Source organism: Grammomys surdaster, unplaced genomic scaffold, assembly GCF_004785775.1.
Source record: "Grammomys surdaster isolate TR1022 unplaced genomic scaffold, NIH_TR_1.0 126398, whole genome shotgun sequence".
NCBI classification, from domain to species: Eukaryota; Metazoa; Chordata; class Mammalia; order Rodentia; family Muridae; genus Grammomys; species Grammomys surdaster.
The window spans coordinates 3940366-3961454 of record NW_021621192.1 but is presented as its reverse complement, the minus strand read 5'-3'; the positions used below and the strand labels follow the sequence as shown (position 1 = coordinate 3961454).

Below are 21089 nucleotides of genomic sequence, written 5' to 3'. Positions count from 1 at the left end.
CTGGTACCCATTGGATTTTGTTGTTGTTGTTTTTCTTTTTGGGGCTAACTTTGCTATTTTCTACTTGGTTAGGTGGATGAGAATGTTTACCAGTATAGAATTTTATCTGACTGCATTTGGTTTTGGACACCACTTTTAGATAAAGAGTTCCTCATGTTCATATAGACAAATACCCTGTGAATGCCATTCTAGGCTATACTGAACTATTTTATCCCAAGAATATACTGCTATTTCTTTAGGGCAGGAGAGGCTCAGAGCAAGGCCACTAAGAAGAACTGTTCAGTCAGGAGTTAACTGTAATGGACTTGACTACAATCTAGGGCACCATGACGTTAAACACTATCCCACTGTACACAGAACGCCATCAAAACAGCCCCTGGAGTGTTTCTTGGTAGATACTTTCTCTTTTCTATCTTCAGTGGCTTTTCCATAGTGGTTCTAAAACAAATTGGCCATTTTTCTGTCTTGGTGAATTCTTTCACTGGAATGTCACTACCATCTCAGATGGCATAATCTCCAAATTATATAGAAAACTTGGGAGCACAGTTGTTTTTATAAAGCATGATTTATATTATATGCTTAATATTTGTCAGGTAGTATTTGAAGCCATGCTGTGTGGATGAAGTGAGTTGATCTGTTGTAATTCTCACAACAGGGCCACCAAAGGCTTGCTTTATTATTCCTTCACTGCGCTCAGAAGGAGGATTAAGTGGTTAAAAAGGAAGGATTTTCTTCTATGCAGGGAACCCAGCACTTTAGGCTTCTGCATCTTAGACCTAGGAAAAGGCAGAGAACAAGTTTGACCCACTGAGTTAGAGCATCTGGAGGAAAATCACCTGTGATGCATACTGCTTGTAAATGAACTGCTTGTTAAAGAGGGGCCAGGGTTTGTAAGGAGCTTAGCTAGCTAGATTAGAATCGAATTCTCTCTGCCCGTCTGCTCTAATTAGCTTACCTCCCTGCTTCCATAGTGTCCCTATTAAGTCAGAAAAGAAGGCAGAGCTACTCTGAAAGGACGCCCTTTTTTTTTTTACTCTAATTGACAATGGTTTTAGAGTGGCTGCCCACTCCCAGACATAAACTTTTTTCTGCAAGGACTTTTTTGGGGAAAAGTTTGTTAGTGAAAATTTAAAGACTCCAGATGCTCCCTTAAAGGATTTTGTCATCCCGTTTCTTTGGTTTTGGGCCAAATGATTATGTTTCTCCCTTTGAGGAGGATTTCTCTGGGCATTTTGATACTTTTCCTGACAGGAGGAAACCTTGTATCTGTCTCAGGTAATTGAAAAACTAATGCTTGTTCTAAGATTTCCAGGGACCTTTAGTATAGTCTTAAAATAGCAATTTTTGTTATGGTTGCTGTTAGACAATATGACTATTAACCTTCATGATGGCTTTATTGAGCAGCCTTAGAATAACTCCTGTGATTTGGGTTTCCCTTCCTCATTAATGATTTCTGGTTCAAACCTTACATCCTTGTGTTGAAATTTGGTGTCTTTTTGATTTTAAAAACAACCTTGAATTGAAGGATTACTAGCCAAATTGGAAAAAGCTTGAATACGTCTTCCTTCGACATGCATGCACGCATGAGTTTTGAGCATTGTCTTTACATTTTCAGTGTGGTATCAACAAGAGCTTTTCTCTATGTGCTGTCACTTATGGCGTCTCCATTTCCCTGAACACCCTGGCTTTGCTCCCAGTCTGTTTTCTGTACTAACAGAGCATCTTTTCTGCAGCAGAGATTCAAGAACCCGTGTATGCAGTCTCTGTCCTCTCACCTGAGATGTCAACAGACCTTTCCTTGCCTACCAGGAAGAGGCAGATTTTGGATGCCACAGAGACTGGGAGGAGGTGGCTGCTTAGAAGGCGGAGATCTATCCTGTTCCCAAATGGAGTAAAAATTTGCTCCAGTGAAACTGTTGCAGAGGCTGTGGCAAACCATGTGAAGTATTTTAAAGCCCGAGGTAAACAGGCGTCCAAAGCTTTGAGGTTATGATACTCAAACCATCACACTTGTGTGTACTTTTATATTAAAAATGTGATAATTTAGATAGAAATGAACCAAATAAGAGTGAGAAAAGGGCCTAGTCATATTAATATAGATTGAGAGAAAAGTATACATTATTGTAAGAGAAAATATTTTGATGTTTTTGAAGTACTTGAAAACACTATTTTGTGGCTAGTTATATTAAGTATAATTTTTATTTTTCATTATGCTAATTTGCTTACCTATACCCACAACACATATTTACAAACAGAGACTCACGTGCTTTCCTGCTTATTTTATAGATGAAAACATAATGACTTTCTTTATTGTGTATTTTGGACATTCCACAGATTCATGCAGATGGCTGTCTTATTACTACACAGAATTTTTAATGTTAAAAGTTATGACCCTTCTTTCAGGGACCTCATTTGACTTTTGTCTTATTTTTGATTAAGCAATTTTATCCTTGGGTTCCTATCTTCTGCTATGTAATTGTACACTATGTCTCTTACATTACCTAATTGAATATTGTATATATACTTTAGACATTTGTAGGTTTTTGACATGTTGCCTTTTGTATGTTCAACAGCCAATAAAAAGTGCTGCACTTTGCACGTGATATTAGTAATCTCAGTGTAGAGACTGATGATGAACTAATGGGGACTGTCCTATTTGCATGTTCTGTTCCTTGCCATTGTCTTCTACACTAAAGATTTTAGAAGAAGAACTCAATATCAGACAAAACCGTACTTTATATATGTAATGTTTTACATTTCTGTAACATGGCATGGTGTGTTAGTAGCTCTTTTAAGGATGTTACAGCCTTGATTATATTTGAGGACTATCAAATAGTACATAGGAATAGGTTCTTCTTTTACTTTTAATTCTACAGATGTAGAATTTTTATGTAGGACTTTAGGTTGGAAGTGAAATTACAAAGTGATTGAGGACATCAAGAACTTACCAGTGGTGGACAGTGACAGTGGGCAATCTAATGAGATGATGTGCACTGCTTGGATTTTAACTTTAAATGGCTCAGAATGTTCCCTTGCCTCAGTTGTCCATTCCACTGGCAAGGGGAATGGGCCAACCATTAAGGAATACGCTTCTACTTTGTGTTGCTTTGTTCTTTTTTTTTGCATTTTTTATTCAATATTTTATTTATTTACATTTCAGATGCCATACCCTTCCCCATTTCCCCCTCCTCAGAAAGCCCCTATCCCATATCTCCTTCTCCTTTTTCCTTTTGTACCATTTTAATTACATGCAAGTATTAAGGTCAGTTCTAGGTTGAGGAGCTAGCAATACAATAGATGCAAATAGTCAAAGAACAAGCAAGGCAATAAAAGAAGTCCAGTGGATCACTCCCATGATCACTGTTTCTAAGGACTTATCAGGATGACCAAAATATCTGAGCCTACTTCCCTGTCCTAGCCCAAAGTCATTTTCATATCTGAAGTCTACATTTTGTTCTAGCCTAATATTTAGATTCCTGCCTGAAATTACTTCTTCGTTCTAGCCTAAGATTTAGATTCCTGCCTGAAGCCTACTTCCTTGTCCTTGGCCAACGTCATATTCCTGTCAAGCAGCCCATTTCCTTGTCTTTGGCCCAAGTCAGATTCTTGCCACTGTGGACGATGTCATTCCTAGGCAGGTGGTTGTGAGTTGTGTAAGAAAACAAGCTAAGGGCTGGAGAGATGGCTCAGTGGTTAAGAGCACTGACTGCTCTTTCAGAGGTCCTGAGTTCAAATCCCAGCAACCACATGGTGGCGTACAACCATCCGTAATGAGATTCGATGCCTTCTGGTGTGTCTGAAGACAGCTAGCTACAGTGTATTCATATATAATAAATAAATAAATAAAAAAAAAAGAAAAGAAAACAAGCTAAATCGTGAAAGCAAACAAGCTGGAAGGCATCATTCTTTAATGTTGCCTGCCTTTTTTCCTGCCCTGACATCCCTCAGTGATGAGTTGTGATAGAGACAGTTGCTATGTGATAGACACACATGACCAAGTTGCTTTTGGTCATGGTGTTTACCACAGCAATAGAGACCATGCCAGAACACTTGTTTTGTTAGATTTATTCCTATTTATTTTATTTTTTTATACTTTTGGTTTTTTGGTGAATGGGATTGTTTTATGTATAGTTTTAGTTGTTCTATGTTCAGCACATAGACAGACATACAACTGATTTCGTATATATGTATCTTGTATTCTGAAGCCTAGTTGTAATTGCTTATCAGTTCAGATTGTCTTAAAGTGGCTTTTATAGGACTTTCGTACACAACCTCTTGCCTGTAGGTGAAAGAACTTTCATTAGATGAGATGGATGCTGTTTCCTTTTTTTGTTGTCCACAGCAGCTGACTCAGTCCCCTCATCAATTTTTCTTAGATTTTTCTGCAGCGAGTGTGTCTTCATTTGTTGTGTGGTTCCAGGACCATTCCCAGAGGCTGTAAACAATTGTCTTTGAAGTGACTTTGGCCCATTTGAATTGAGAGTGGATTTGTGTAGTTTTATGGTTTCTGATGCTAGACACAAAATTCTGGGTATTGCATTACATAGATTAAATAGACATAAGATGTTAACTTAAAAAGAACAAATCTTTTGATTTAATTACATGACCATTTCCCACCCTTCATTTTATAACAGTGAGTACTTGGATTGTCTTCATTTTTAAGTTATTTTGAACAAATCTGCACAGGCATTGAGCATAAGACTTTGATGTCTATGTTCATACTGCCATGCTTCCATCCATGATGTGATGAAAGTTTCTGAAATCTTGAGCCAGTGTCAATCTTTCCTCCCTTAAGGGAACTGTGCTCCCAGTGATGCAAAACCAAAAGATATATCATGCTTAGCAATCTTTCTTGTGATGGTTGGCAGGTACAGTTAATTAGTTTTTATTTTCAGCAAAGTTTTACAAATATCATTTAAAGTTTTAAAAATTTATATGTTTGTGTGTGTATGTCGTGCATGTGGGCCCATGCAGTGGGCAGAAGAGGGTGTTTTATGCTAGAGAGCTGGAGTTTCAGGTGTTGTGAGCTGCCAGATGTGGGTTCTGGGAATACTACTCAGATCTTCTGCAAGAGGAGCAAGTGATCTTTTTAGAAAATGTTTCTTTCTTTTCATTCTCTATGTATTAGTGTTTTTATGCCTTTATGCACAAAGACATGTGTGCCTACTACTGTTGAAAATCAGAAGAAGGCATCGAGTCCCCCGGAACTATGGGAACCACGTGGGTGCTGGGAACTGAATTACATTTCTCTGTAAGTGCAGCCAGTGCTCTTAACTGCTGCGCTGTTTCCAGCTTCCAGAATATAATTTTTATGTATAGATTTTAATGTGTTTCTAAAATCAATAGAATTTATTTTTAGAGTACTTTCAGGTTCAGAGAAAAATTGAGCAGGATGTCCATAAGGTTAGCACAAAGCTCCCTAAACTCCATAGCATTGCCACCTTATATTAATACAGTACATTTGCTTCAATTGATATGCCAACATTGGTGTATTATTAACAAACTCACGGTTTGCACTGGAGTTCCCCATGGTGCGCATTCATTGTGCAGTGGGCTTTGGTGAATGTATAATGATGCTTACCAACAACTACAACATTATTTAGAACAACCTATTCATCCTCCTCCTTCCCAACCCCTGACAAACATCATTTTGGAATCCCCATACATTTTTTTTTCCAGATTTGTACCAGCATCATACATATTGGTTTCGTTGATTCGGCAATATGCTTGTAAGTTGGAAGTGCACAATTTTAATGCTTTGAAAGCTCATTTTGAGATAATAATTGAATACTATCCCAATGTGTGGATTTATCATCGTTCATTTTCCATTTATTTATTGAAGGTCATCTTTATTACCTCCAGACTTTGGCAAGTATAAATAAAACCATTTCAAACACTTTTGTGCAAGTTCTTATGTAGTTGTAATTGTCACAGAGTGCAACTGAACTGAATTTGTTTTCTTTTTCTGTATAAAAATGAATGACATTATCTCCTGTTTTCAGGCATGAGCATCAACCAAACTGAGAGCTTTCTCTCCCTGGTTTACAAAGTGCCTTCAACTTAAAAGCCTTGCGGAGTTCCAAATGCTCCTTTTTAAATTTGATGTCTGATAAGCTTGCCAAAGAGTAGATCCTATTCATTTGCATTTCCGCATTTCACCTTGGCTCTTACAAAATGTCATTCTCTCATTTTATTTATTTTCTTTCTTTTTCCTTTCTTTTCTTTTTGTTGAGACAGAGTTTCTCTGGCCATCTTGAAACTCTCTGGAGCAGGCTGACTGCAAACCTAGAGATCCACCTGCCTCTGCCTCCCAACGGCTGCGATTAAAGGTGTGAGCCACCACTACCTGGCTCTTTTAAATTTTTTTTAATCCTTCAATGATGTTTATTTTTAAAATTTAGTGCACATAAGAAAAATCATCAAGAAAATCTGTACACAACTGAATTACCAGAACTAATTTGGAGAAATAACACCATTAGAATTTGGAAGAGTACAACAAAATCCAAGATGTGTTTAAGAAAATAAATATCAGGATAAAGTTATAAGCCCTTCAGAAGTAACTTAGAGAAACAACAGCTGGGTATTGTGGCTCAGGTCTCCAAAGACCCTGGAGGTGAGAAGGAGGATGGTGAGCTATAGCATACTTTGGTATGTACAGACTAAGTTTGTGACTGGGAAGGGATACATTGCAATTTTTTTCTTTTCTTTTTTTTTGATTAATTTATTTTTTTAAATCAAATCGTAATTTTTACTTATTCACACAGGGGTTATAAACACAAAAAGTCAGGACATGGGAAAGGGGATGACACTGGAGCGTGGGTATTCAGGGGGAATACAGATATCTTTTAGAACAGGGTATCGGCTGGGTGAAGGTTCAGGGGACAGGCCACTATGACTCTGCCTATGATTCACTTGTCCTTATCTAAGTTGGTATTATTTGCCAAGGCTACCTATTTACAAGGTCTATGACTACTCAGGCTAGTAAATGTCCACAAAAGCTGCCTGTCTACAATAGCTTATAGCCATCTGTTTCAGTGTTTTTCCACAGAGACTCAAGACTGTGTTAGCATGCATGTATGACAGGCCTGTTGCTGATTTTAGGCCTTCAGTGTTTAAGCAGGGCTGCCCCTGACATCTCCTCCATTCTCTAAGTATAGAAGGGCTGTGGCTATTCTAATCTTGAGAAGGCTTTTATTTATTCTTTGAAAGCTTCATAAAATATACTTTGACCATATTATTCCTCCTCTTCACCTACTCCCAGATCCTCTCCTGTTTTCCTACTTACCCAATTCAAATTCTCTCTGTCTTAATAGTCAAAAAACCAAAACAAAAAACCTCCAAGTTCATTACACCTGGCCATGAGGTCTGTTCTGAAATGTGGTCGAGATACCAGATATCACTCTATTGAAGAAAACTGAGTCCCTCTCACAGCCACCACTGAATGCCAACCGCTCTGCAGCTAGACAGGAGAGTTTGTGCCAACCCCTCCCTGTGGCCCCCACCCCCCTGGGGGGTTTTGTCTGGCTTGTGCTTGTTCAGGTCTTAAGCGTGCTGTTACAGTCTGTCTTTTTATATGTACATCTGTCCTGTTGTGTTTAGAAAACAGCTTTCATGAAGTCATCCACCTCTCCTGGCTCTTACGTTCCTTCTGTCCCCTCTTCTGCACAGATCCTTATGCCTTGAGAGGAGGAATGTGATGTAGACATTCCATTTAGGTGTTCTGATGTTTCTTATTCTCTGCACGTTGCAGTTGTGGGTCTCTGTATTAATTACTATTTATTGCAAGAAGAAGCTCTTCTGACAAGGGCCGAACTATGGGTATAGCATTAAGTCATTAGGAGTTATTTTACTGCTGGGTCCAAAAATGTGATTATCTTTTGAAAAGTTGAGAAGTTGTCTTTTGAAGTTATAACTTCAGTTAAAAAAAAAATCAAAGGAACTTACAATTTCAGTATCTGTCAATAAAACAGATCAATATAATATATTCAATGTAAGTTATGTTTTCATGAGATAAGAACATGGATTTTTTTTAAATTAGTAGGGAATAAATTCACTAAGAGGTGAGTTATTCCCCTATATAAAAGAAGTTTTGAGGAGTGCAATGTCTTTTTCAGAATGGAAAAGTTTGAACAGGGTGTTTTCTAACTGATTACCATTCTCATGACCCTGCAGAAAGGATAGTGTGGTCAAAGTGTCTCAGAAGAGTGGGAGTGAGCTGCTCCGTGATCAAGGGAACATGTTAGGTAAAGAGCGTCTTTTTCTAAACACATTCTCTTTACTTTCCAGTGTGCCAGGAAGCCATCTGGGAAGCCTTCAGGACGTTTTGGGATCGACTTCCTGGGCATGACGAGTACCGTTACTGGATGAACTTATGTGAGGATGGAGTCACAAGTGTATTTGAAATGGGCGCCCGTTTTAGTCAGTCTGTGGAACACAGAGACCTAATCATGAAGGTAAGTGTGACAGGGAGGGAAGGAACTGTTGCCGTGTTGTAGGCGTGACTGTGTACAGCTGAAGGCTACAGGAGGAGAGGGTGAGTTGATATTAGGATTCTGAGTGAGCTGCCCTGGGGAATAGCTTAGTTTTTTATCCCTAGCTCTGGCCTTTGATAATGAACATTGCTAATCCAAAAAAGTGTCAGCCTTGTTTATACATGTAAATGTACATGCAAAAATTTAAAGATAAGGATCTGTGTGAGTTGAACATTCTTGCCAAATTCATTTATATATTCATTCAGAATGGATTCCAGACATTCTAATTAAGTTAGAGGATATAATTCATCTAGCACATTTAACTGTGATTTCAGTTTAATAATTGTTTTTATTTATCTATGTGTGTGTGTGTGCGCGCACATGTGTGCCACAGCATACACGTGGCTGGTAGAGTACAACTTATTGGGAGTCAATTTTTTCCTTTCACCTTATTTTTGGAGCAAGGTCTCTTAATTTTTGCTTTTGCACAAAACATGTGAACTTCTGGCTGATTCTCCTGTTTCTGTCTGCCATCCTGCCTGAGGAATGCTGGGGTTAGAGTTGTGTACCACTGTATGTGGCTTTTAAAACATGTGTTCTGTATTAGCCAGGGTTCTCTAGGGGAACAGAACTGCCAGAATGGATCTATATATTAGAAGAGAATTTATTAGAGCAGCTTAGAGACTGTGGTCTGGCTAGTCCCAAAGTGGTTATCTTTCATCAGAAAGTCTAAGAAATGTCAGTTTCTTAGACGACGGGGCTGGATGTCTCAGCTGGTCTCTATGTTGGAATCTCAGAGAAGTAGTTTCTAAATGGAGTAAAAGAATGCTTCAGCAGCAGGATAGATGAATTTGCCAGCAAGAGCGAGGGCAAACAGGCAAAAAGCAAGAGCTTCCTTCTTCCATGTCCTCTTATTTGGACTGCAGGCAGTAGGTGTGGCCTAGTTAATTCCAGACATAGCAAAGTTGACAGCCAAGATTAGCCCTCATTGATGTGCAGACTTTTTATGTGTTTAACAGGAACTTGCCTCATTTTCATGGCATGTCACAGTTGAGTTCAAGTCAAGACACTGCCTCAGCCTTTCTCTGTCATGCTTTTCCCTGTTTCATTTTAGCAACTATGATAACAAGCACTATATAATCTGTGCTCACCATACCTTGTATCTAATAAATAGCAACCTCACAAGGTGTTCTCTATTTTGAAAATAAAGACAATAAAGGCGTTCTCTATTTTGAAAATAAAGACAATAAATTGCCTATCCTAAAATCAATTGATGGATCTTAAAATCCATAACCAGTTCTCTTTTTCCAAAATGTATTCTTGGCTGTGGATATTGCTCGGCAATACAAAGCTTAGTAACATGTTGAAGGCTCTTTATTTGATCAGCAGCTCTGTAAAAACAAAACTCATGAAGCATGTTTCCTCCTTTGTTTGGGGCTTCCATTTCCAGTCATTATTGATTTCAAAACTTTCAGTGAAGCAAAGATCACGTATTTAAAATTGTGCCCACGATAACGTATCAACTATTAAAGCAAGACATATATACAGGAGTTATTAAGAGTCTTGTTACATTAGAAGACCATTGGAGCTGAGAGGGTTTGTGGCCCCATGAGGAGAGCAGCAATACCAACCAACCACAGCTCCCAGGGTCTAAACCACCAGCCTGGGAGCACTTAGGGAGGGACCCAGGGCTTCAGCTGAATACCTAAGAGTGGAGGGCCCTGCTGGGCATAGGTGGGAGAAGAGATCCTTGGTCTCATGAAGGCTGGATGCCCCAGTGGGTGGGAATTTGAGGGTGGGGAGGTGGGAGTGGGGGGTAGGTAGGGTTACATCCGCAGAGAAGCAGGAGGAGGGGTGAGGGGATAGGGGCCTCCTGGGTGGGGGGGGTTGATGGGGTAAGGGGATAACATATGAAATGTAAATAAAACATCCAATAAAAAAAAGTGTTGTTTTACAAGTGGGACTTTAGTTTTAACTTAAAAGTCTAAGAAATAAGCTTTAATGATCATTTAGAACAAAACCAGTGGTGCATTGTCTGGCTTGAGTCTGAAGTGTGAAGTGTGACTCGGATGAGGAGAGGATGTACAGGGCAGAGGGAGGAGCGACATGAGCCGTGTTTGGAGGGAATGGTTTGGGCCAGTGTACTAGAGGGACAGGAGACGGGGCGAGTGTTAAGAGGCTTGGATTTAGCTCTGTGGATGACGGGAAGTATTTCAGGGTTATGAGGGGATAAGACAAAGGAGCTGGCTTAAAAGCTTGGGATTAAAATTTCACATTTATTTATCATTTATTTATTGTGAGAGTAAGAGCAAGAATGAGTGAAAGAGAGGCAGGGGGTACAATGGCACTTTTGTGGAGAGTAGAGAAGAGTGAACACACCTTTAAAGTATTCATTTAAACTGCTCGTGGGAAATGTGAATTGTTCAATAATTTGGTATGAAATGAAGGAGGGTGGACTGGATATTTAATTATAGAAATATTCACCAGCTTTGAGTTAGTAACTGAAAGTATCAAGGTGTCAGATTATCTTGGGAGAGACCGTAAAATTAAAAGAGTAGCAAATTATTTAACAATAAATTATTTAATGATATCTCAGGGTGATTTAGATAATTTTCTGTCCATTCAGCAGACAAGAAAACTGATCCCTGGACCAGAAAGGATGTAGGCTTTGTGTTTATAGCTAGGGAGGAGAAATGGGGACTTGAAGTAAGACCTTCTGAGTCCACTTTAGTGTTTTGTGTATCTCTTTGTCTTTTAAAACAAGGGCACACAGCAGCACCAGGACACATAAGCAGACCCACAATGCTTCTGTGCTTGAACAGTTGTAGAGCAAACTTCTCATTGCTAATATCTGCTTTCATTAATTGCTCATCCTTAGAGAATAGTGGCATAGCTTCTAACATGTTAGGGCATTGGTGACCCCTGTGGAGTAAGTGTATTCGCTGTGTAATCACTGTTATTAACTGAGGCATTGTGTCTCTGCTCTCCCTAGAAACTGACTTACACAAAGGAAGCTGAGAGCAGGTATGTCTTTCCTCCAAATTCAATTTAGCAGCATAGATGTGCCATGCAGACTTCCAGCACTTACCCTGGTGTCCCTTTTCTATTTCCTTTCAGCTCCTGCAAGGATCAGACCTGTGGGTAAGTCCAAAATGCTGGTACCCTTGAGGCCATCTCTGTCCCTAGAACATCACCAGGGCCACTGTGCTTATTCATTGACCTTACCAGAAGGGTGACTCATCCCTCTCCTGGATAATTGAATGGATGTCTGCCTTATTGAGAATGATCTACTGTTATTGAGGTCAAAGGCTTATCTTAGAAGGTTTATCTTAGAGGCAGTCAGTTTGTTAAATGATGGGTGATTATTTGGATTGCTTTTTTAAACTTTATGATTATGATCCTGAAACAAGAGTAGTACAGGCTTGATTAAACTGTCAGTAAGCATCTTAGCCACACATTAGGCACAGGGCTAAGATGATTTCTGGCTTCTAATCAGTAGTACCATAAAGCAGATTGCAAAACATGAGGAATAGTGACTAAAGTTTGAATTTTACGCATCCTCAGAATATCAGTAGTATATCCAAGATGTAGGAGATTGCATAAGACATCATCAGTAGATTCAAAAATTAACTAAACAAGCCAGTAGCCAGACATCCAACTTCCATGACATAGTGAAGACACAGGAGCTTTTGAATAGGACACAAGAGGACAGGAAGACAGTTGAACTCTGTGGGCTTGGTCATTCATATGTCTCACAATGCCACGGACACAGATTTGAGTAGGTGGCTGTTTGGATTACTTTCTTGACTTTATGATCTTGAAACAAGACTAGTACACTCTTGATCTCTTCCTATCCACTATAGAATATCCTCCTGATAACACACTGCTGCTTCTCAATATGTTTTTACTTTACATTTTTTTTTGAGTAACTCCTTAGCAGTGTTCTCTATTTGTAAAACTTTGATCCTAATGAGAGAGCTGGAGAAACTATCTCCTTCACATCCTCAATGTGCTGGACTCAGCGTGCCTTACTCAGCTTCTCTCTCTCTCTCTCTCTCTCTCTCTCTCTCTCTCTCTATCTCTATCTCTATCTCTATCTCTATCTCTCTCTGTGTTTCTTCTCTCTCTGTGTGTTTCTCTGTCTCTGTCTCTCTGTCTTTCCCTGTCCTTCTCTGTGTGTTTCTCTGTCTCTGTCTCTCTGTCTTTCCCTGTCTTTCTCTCTCTCTCTCTTCCTTCCTCTCTCCCTCTCTCATTTTAAATTTTTCAAAAGATTTATTTATGTATATAGGTAAAGGTCTGTATGTATATCTGCACATCAGAAGAAGATATTGGGTCCCATTGACATCAGTTACAGACAGTTATGAGCTGTCACATGGGTGCTGGGAATTGAACTCAGGACCCTGGAAGAACAGTAAGTGCTTAACCACTGAGCCATCTCTCCAGCCCCTTTATATTTAATTTTAAAGTAGTACATCATTTATTTATTTATTTATTTATCTTTTTTTTTGAGACAAGGTTTCTCTGTGTAGCCTTGGCTGTTTTGGAACTCACTCTGTAGACTAGGCTGGCCTTGAACTTACAGATAATCCACCTGGCAGACCCTGGGTGTGTAGAGTACATGCTTCTGCTTACTCTTCCAGTCTAGCTTCAATCACAAAATCTTACACTGAATGTTGTGATTGCAGAAAGGAACCATGATACCTAGCCAACGTCATGCTGGAGAGTGAGCCCAGGGTTCTATACATGCTAGACAAGCACTCTGTATATTGAATTGCACCCTCAGTTCTGCAAAAATGTCTTTTTAAAGTTCTTAGACATTGGAGATGGAGAGAGATATGTCTGGTGAATCCTTAATATCATGGAGTTCATCATTATTTTGATTTTTCCCTTTTCCTCTAGTTGTAGAAATTAGTATCAAGGCCTGTGCCTATATACATGCTAGGCATATGCTGTTCTACTGAACTATGTGCTCAGCCTGGAGTTTAGATTCTTAATGATTCTGTTGATGAACAAATAGACCTTTCTGTGATGTTACAAACGCTCTTAATTGTCTTGTCCAGTCTGAGACAGCCATTAGCCACACGTGAGCACAGAATACCTGGGATATGGCTCCTGTGAATAAGGAACTGGATTCCCAGCTGTTTAATTTCAATAAATTTAAATATTGGACTGTTCAATGCTTCTGTACTGACAATATATTCCAGAGGATTAAAGGGGTGACAGAGGTAAAGTAGGCAGATAAAGTAGTCTCACATAATGATTTGAAGCGAAGAGGAAGAAAGCAGTGATGAGCCATAAATAGGAAGGTTCTTCATATAGGGTGGATATGTCGTTGAGCCATTGATAAATGCAAAATAAGTAAATTATGAAGTTATGATTTTACTGGACAACGACAGGGGGACAGGAGCCATTACAAGGTCTCCTTCAAATACTGGAGGTCAGGCCTCTTTCCCCGCCTTCACAAGATTAGAATAGCCACAGCCCTTCTATACTTAGAGAAGGGAGGAGATGTCAGGGGCATCCCTGATTACACACTGAAGGCCTAAAATCAGCCATAGGCCTGTCATACATGTATACTAATACCAAGTCTTGGGTCTCAGTGGAAAAACATTGAAACAGATGGCTATAAGCTATTGTAAACAGGCAGCTTTTGTGACAGTTTACCAGCCTGAGTAGTCATAGACCTTGTAAATAGGTAGCCTTGGCAGACAATACCAACTTAGATAAGGACAAGCGAGTCATAGGCAGAGTCATAGTGACCTGTCCCCTGAACCTTTACCCAGCTGATACCCTGTTCTGAAAGATATCTGTATTCCCCCTGAACACCCATGTCCTGCCTTTTTGTGTTTATAATCCCTGTGTGAATAAGTAAAAATTACGATTTGAAAAAAATAAAGAAATTATAAAAAAAAAAGAAGTTATGATTTTTTTGACTTTACAACTTGGCATGTTGGCCCAGGAACCTTTACTTGGTGGTCTAAGGAGTTCCTTTGGGAATCCACGTTCCAAAGTTTATAATACTTATCTGTCCAGGTTTCTAGATTTTTTAATAGCTGCATTTTTTTTCCTCTAGGCCTGAGTTGTCATCTCCAGTTCCTATTGGTGAGACCTCAACATTAGCAGGTAAACTTTTTTTTATTCACTTTTATTTCTTAGTTATTGAAGATTTTCAAGCAAGTGTAAATTTTTAACTCATATTTTTCAAATGTCACTTTTTCTATCTATATATTGTTTAAGAAACAGGACAATTATTTTTCACTTGTTTATGATATTATACTGTGAGTACTTTAAAATTTAGAACATAGCTTAAAACACAAGTGTGACAAAATGAATTATTTTAAGACAGATGCTTCAGCTGAGGTAGAACCTTTGATTTGTCTCTTTATGTTACTCACAACATGGACTTTCCCAGGATAATGATCCTCTGATATCTACTGGACTGGAGAATGTGTTCCTTTGAGCTCCACATTGGTTTTTAAGTTTTAAAAGATTTTAATTTTTAAAAATTTAAGATTAAGTCCTCCTGTGTGCATCTGCGTGTGTGTGTGTGTGTGTGCCTTGGGAGGACAGAAGAGGGCATCACACCAAAGACAGTGTCAGAACCCCTGGAGTGGGAGTTCCAAGCTGTCTGTCATGGGTGCTAGGAACCTAACTATGTTCCTCTGGAAGAGCAGGAAGTAATCTTAACTGTTTTCCAGCCCCGAGTTCTGTATTTCATGTTAATTAGTCACTCGTCATCTTCCTGTCTCCTCTCTCACCCTTTTCTTTTTTTCCATCCTCTCCTCCTTCCTTTTGCTAAAGATTGAATTCAAAGGCATCTTTCATGCTAGGGATGTTCCCTACCAGGGGTTACATCCAGGCCCTTAATATATTTAATGAAAAGTATCAACTTCTTTATGTTAGAAAATTTGAGCATATACAAAATAGAGTAGCATGAACTGGGCTCATTTCAATGTTTGTTAAATAATGGGCAAGCTACTTTTGCACAGGCTTAGTATAGTTATACACTCCAGTGTCTGTTCACTTTATTTGGTATCTCCCTAGGAATAGAAACTTCCTTTTTGTATCCTAGCATCTATATTAGAGCCTGCACACTCAAAAAAAAAAAAAAAAGAAAAGCAGCTTGTTCAGTCAGGCATAGTTATTGAGACTCTAGGAAGCCTCTGCAAATGTCTCTTGAGTTTATAGTTTAAAAAGCCTTCAGAATAAAAAAGCAAAGGACTTGTAAGGATGGCTTTTGAAGTAAGTCTTTAGGTCCTGACGTGAGTTCTGGCATACTCAAGGACTAATGCCACGTGTGTTTTTATTCTGTTTAGGTGCTGTCTCCAGTACTTCCTCTCCAGGGGTGGCCTCAGAGAGCAGTGTGGCATCACCACAGGAGAGTGTAAGTCCAGTTCTGTTCTCTTGCTTTCTAACACGAATCATGGGAGTTAACAGAATTCCATTCCATTTCTAGACTGCACTTGGTGCACTGCTCTGAAAATACTACGAATTCTAAATCCAGTACATTCAGAAATCTGATATCCTCTGGAAGAGCTGAATAGATCTGTCATATTGGTGAATTTTTTCATAGAGGATTTCTAAAAACTTCTTTTTTTTCTTTTTTTTATTGGATATTTTATTTACATTTCATATGTTGTCCCCTTACCCCATCCCCCACCCACCCGTGAACCCCCCATCCCCTTACCCCTCCTCCTTCTTCTCCGTGGATGTAACCCCCACCTATCCCCCCACTCCCACTTCCCCACCCTCAAAATTCCCACCCCCTGTGGCGTCCAGCCTTCATGAGGTCAAGGATCTCATCTTCCACCTATGCCCGGCAGGGCCCTCCACTCTTACGTATTCAGCTGAAGCCCTGGATCCCTCCCTAAGTGCTCCCAGGCTGGTGGTTAGGACCCTGGTAGGTTGGTATTGTTGCTCTCCTCATGGTGCCACAAACCCTTTCAGCTCCTTCAGTCCTCACTCTAACTCCTCCATTGAGAACCCCATGATCAATTCAATGGCTAGTTGTGAGTTGTGAGCATCTGCCTCTGAATATGTCAGACTCTTGAAGGCCTCTGAGGAGACATCCATATCAGGCTCTTATCAGCATGCACTTCCTGACTTCCACATCAGCATCTACCTTTGGTGACTGCACATGGGATGGATACTCAGGTGGAAAGGTCTTCAAATGGCCCCTCCTTCAGTTTCTGTCCCTCTCTTTGTCTCCATATTTGCTCCCTTGAGTATTTTGTTGCTCCTTCTAAGAAGAACTGAATCACCCCCACTTGGTCTTCCTTTTTTATAAGCTTCATGTGGCCTGTGAGTTGCATCTTGGGGATTTCAAGGTTCTGGGCTAATATCCGATAATCAGTGAGTGAATACCATGTGTGTTCTTTTGTGATTGGCTTACTTCATTCAGGATGATGATTTCTAGTTCCATCCATTTACCTAGGAAACTCTTGAATTCATTGTTTTTAATAGCTGAGTAATACTCCATTGTGTAAATATACCACATTTTTTGAATCCATTCCTCAGTTGAAGGACATCTGGGTTCTTTCCAGCTCCTGGCTATTATAAATAAGGCTGCTATGAACATAGTTGAGCATATGTCCTTGTTATATGTTCAGGCATCTTCTGGGTATATGCCTAGGAGTGGTGTAGCTGGATCCTCAGGTAATGCTATGTCCAATTTTCTGAGGAACCACCAGACTGATTTCCAAGTGGTTGCACCATCTTGCAGTCCCACCAACAATGGAGGAGTGTTCTTCTTTCTCCACACCCTCGCCAGCATCTACTATCACCTGAGTTTTTAATCTTAGCCATTCTGACTGGTGTGAGATGGAATCTCAGGGTTGTTTTGATTTGTATTTCCCTGATGACTAAGGACACTGAACATTTCTTTAGGTGCTTCTCGGCCATTCAAGTTTCTTCCGTTGAAAATTCTTTGTTAAGCTCTATACCCCATTTTTTAATAGGGTGATTTGGTTGTCTGGAGTCTAATTTCTTGAGTTCTTTGTATATATTGGATATTAGCCCTCTATCAGATGTAGGATTGGTAAAGATCTTTTCCCAATTTGTTGGTTGTCGTTTTGTCCTATTGACAGTGTCCTTTGCCTTACAGAAACTTTGCAATTTTATGAAGTCCCATTAGTCAATTCTTGATCTTAGAGCATGTGCCATTGGTGTTCTGTTCAGGAACTTTTCCCCTGTGCCCAAGTATTCGAGGGTCTTCCCCACCTTCTCTTCTATTAGTTTCAGTGTATCTGGTTTTATGTGGAGGTCCTTTATCCACTTAGACTTGAGCTTTGTACAAGGAGATAAGAATGGATCAATTTTCATTCTTCTACATGTTGTCCTCCAGTTGAACCAGCACCATTTGTTGAAAATGCTGTCCTTTTTCCATTTGCTGTCCTTTTTCCACTTAGAAACTTCTTATGCTGATAAACCCATGACTTTCTAACTCAGTAGACTGGGCATCAACTTCTTTCCAGAAGAAGGAAATGGATTCCATGATGTTTAGAATTAAAAGAGCAATCCCACTTTTTAAGCACACGATTACTAGCAGGAACTTGACTACTTGGCAGTAGATTCCACAGAAGAGGGCCCACTATAAAAAATTACAAGGGAAGTACAGAATTATACTCTGTCCAGGCAGGTGGAAGCATTGTATGAAAAGTTATGTTAAATTATGGGCTGGGAGGTGGCACAGTAGATGGAACACTAGAAGTATAGAGGCAAGAAATGAGGCTCAAATCATAGCACCCACACAGAAAGCCAGGCAAGATGGCTGCCCACCTGTATCAGTCTCATCTCTAGCCAGGCAGGCATGGCAGTCATGGACACCCATCTGTATCACTCACTCTAATCTTTGCAAGCCTGTCTCTATTGTGCCTGTTCTGAGAACCCCAAAGACCACCAAGGAACTGATTCCCATGCATTTGCACTAGGGTCTTTACACAAGCTGGAGCCTGGCCCACACTATTGTCACTGATGCAGCAGGATGAGAGGCTGAAGCCCTGAGCCCAGTTTCAAGCAAGCATTTATAGAGGCAAGCAAACAAGCCAGTGGAGGGGGGGCGGGTTCCATCTTGGCACATCCGATTGGGGAATGCTATTATGGAATTTGTTGTCCTTTAAAATGACTGGCTGGTGCTTGGAGTCAAACCATAAACTTTCATAAGTAAATATCTTTAGGTACAACTGTAACCTCTGCTTTCCTCCTGATTGGTGGTTGTTAGGGAGTGATCTGAAGCCCAGTGCTAGGTGCAGTCTTGTTGGTTAACTTGAGTTCAACCTTAGGTCAGGTTCTCTAAGATGGAGCTTGAACCCTAGATAAAGTTTGTCTGGTCTCTCACTATGACCCACAAAGAAAGCTATGCAAGCATGGCAGCCTGCATTTATCACCCCCATAGAAAGTCAGGCAGGAACCATAACCTCCATGTATCACAGAAAACCAGGCAGCGCCGGGCGGTGGTGGCGCACGCCTTTAATCCTAGCACTTGGGAGGCAGAGGCAGGTGGATTTCTGAGTTCGAGAGTTCGAGGCTAGCCTGGTCTACAGAGTGAGTTCCAGGACAGCCAGGGCTATACAGAGAAACCCTGTCTCGAAAAACTAACCAACCAACCAACCAACCAACCAACCAACCAAACAAACAAACAAACAAACAAACAAAAAAACAAACCAGGCAACTAGGCAGCCTACCTGAATCTTAGGAGCTGGCTCCTAAGCACAAGGCGATGAGCTAGAGGAGCTAGATCCATGAATTCTGGCTTTAGTCAAAAAACCTGCTTCAGTAAGAAAAGTGGAAAGCAGCGGAGGAAGACACTTGTCCTCAAGCTCTGGGCTCCCTCCACATGTACATAGACACCTTGATACACACAAATGAACCCCACACATGCAAGTGCACACACACAAGCACACTGCACACACACACACAAGCACACCACACACACACATATGCACCCAACTTTTTTTTTTGTAAATTCTGAACTTAAAAAAATTAAGGATGCACTGTATCATGACTTATTTATTAAGAAGTAAACTATGAAGACATTCTTCCAAAAAGTGAGGTTTGGTCACTTTGCATTCTTGTTTCTTAGTGTGGACATTATAACTTGCTCAGTCCTGCTTGTCCATGGCAGGGATGGAGTGACATGGTTCACGCCCCTGGAACAGAGCCAGCAGGGCATGGGTCTCCAGGAGCGTCAATGGTTTGCTATGAATGGACTTAGAAATGGTTGTGAGCTGCTCACCATGGGTGCTGGGAGCCAGCCTCACTCTCTGCAAGAGCAGCAAATGCTCTTAACTGCTGATCCATCTCTTGAACCCTATGATGAAGTGTAATGAACATAAAGGCAGCCGTGTATAAAATTCCACATAAGTAACAGTTTTTGTTGATAGAAGAATTATTATTGCTGAGCAGCATAATGTTCTTACTGGAAAAAAATACCCAATTTAAAAAATAGTAATTTAATATTAGATTGCATTTATAAAAAAATAGAACCTACTTTAAGTAGGCAATAGTCCTATCATATCTTAACTAGAACTCATATATGGGAATCACTCTATAAGGTAAAAATTGGAAGTGTCATTGGAAGTGTCAGGAGGAGAGGAACCAACAAAAAGTTAGGAAACTTGGTAGCTTCCTGGAATCTGTGAAAAGTTCCTATGGCTGTGGTTTACTTGTGATCCAGAGCACATGGCTTTTTATCAAAAATGGAACAGGAGAGCAGTTTGGGTTTTATGATAGATTTCCCACCTGTGATGGCTTTTTGGAAGCATAGGGGCCTGCTCTGAAGAGCACGTCTGTTTCTTATGACAGCTCTTTCAGCTGAGGTGGGCAGCCTTTTGTCAGTGATATTGGAGAGACAATTCCAGCTGCAGAAGGAACAGGGAAGGGGTAGTCTTCAGGCTTATTTCCTATTCTGAAACGTCACAGGTTTCTGTTATATGAGCCCTAAGATGATACAATGAAAAGGAAAGGCACTGATGTTCTATTCTCAATTCTCCTGTTGGCCCTCTCAGCACCTTCAGGCTGCTCCTGCATCCTTCCCACGTTTCTGTACGTACAATGGAGGCACTTGGCTTAAGTGTGCTCATTTACATGTGATGCACACAGCAACCATTACTGTAGTGTTCTAGCAGTAATGGAAGAATTCCCTCATTCCTTCTAGATTTATTAGGTAAACGGAAAGAAACTATTATTACACTCTCATTTATTCAGTCTTTTATTCAGATGAGTGGATTTAACATTTTGTTATTTGGATTATAACCTAATATTAATTTTGTTGTCCAAGTTATGTCAGATTTGGCTGCTGGAAGACCTGGAATATTTCTTTCTTTCTTTTTTTTTTAATATTTTTCAACAGCATCTTGGGCTTTCATACTATAGATCATACAGTCTTGGAACTCACTATGTAGCTCAGGCTGATCTTGAACTCTTAGTCATCCTCCAATGGCTCCAACTGTGTGTGAGTGTATGTGTATTTGTGTGTGTGGTGTATATGTAGTGTGTATGTGGTGTGTGTGTCAGTGTGAGTGTGTGTATGTGTGTGTGAGTATGTGTATTTGTATGTGAGTGTGTATGTGTGTAGTGTGTATATATGTGTGTGTGAGTGTGTGTGGCATGTATATGTAG

The 21089-nt window shown here is 40.0% G+C and overlaps 1 protein-coding gene across 1 annotated transcript in view; it reads left to right on the top strand.

The window, feature by feature from the left end:
* The first annotated feature begins 1190 nt into the window (after window positions 1–1190).
* Impg2 (interphotoreceptor matrix proteoglycan 2) overlaps window positions 1191–21089 on the top strand; it is a 59420-nt gene continuing 39521 nt past the window's right edge. Inside the window, exons 1-7 of the mRNA XM_028760302.1 lie at window positions 1191–1275; window positions 1734–1961; window positions 8287–8453; window positions 11464–11495; window positions 11589–11612; window positions 14545–14594; window positions 15788–15855. Coding sequence (XP_028616135.1) covers window positions 1191–1275; window positions 1734–1961; window positions 8287–8453; window positions 11464–11495; window positions 11589–11612; window positions 14545–14594; window positions 15788–15855 — 654 coding nt within the window. The remainder of the gene's footprint in view (window positions 1276–1733; window positions 1962–8286; window positions 8454–11463; window positions 11496–11588; window positions 11613–14544; window positions 14595–15787; window positions 15856–21089) is intronic.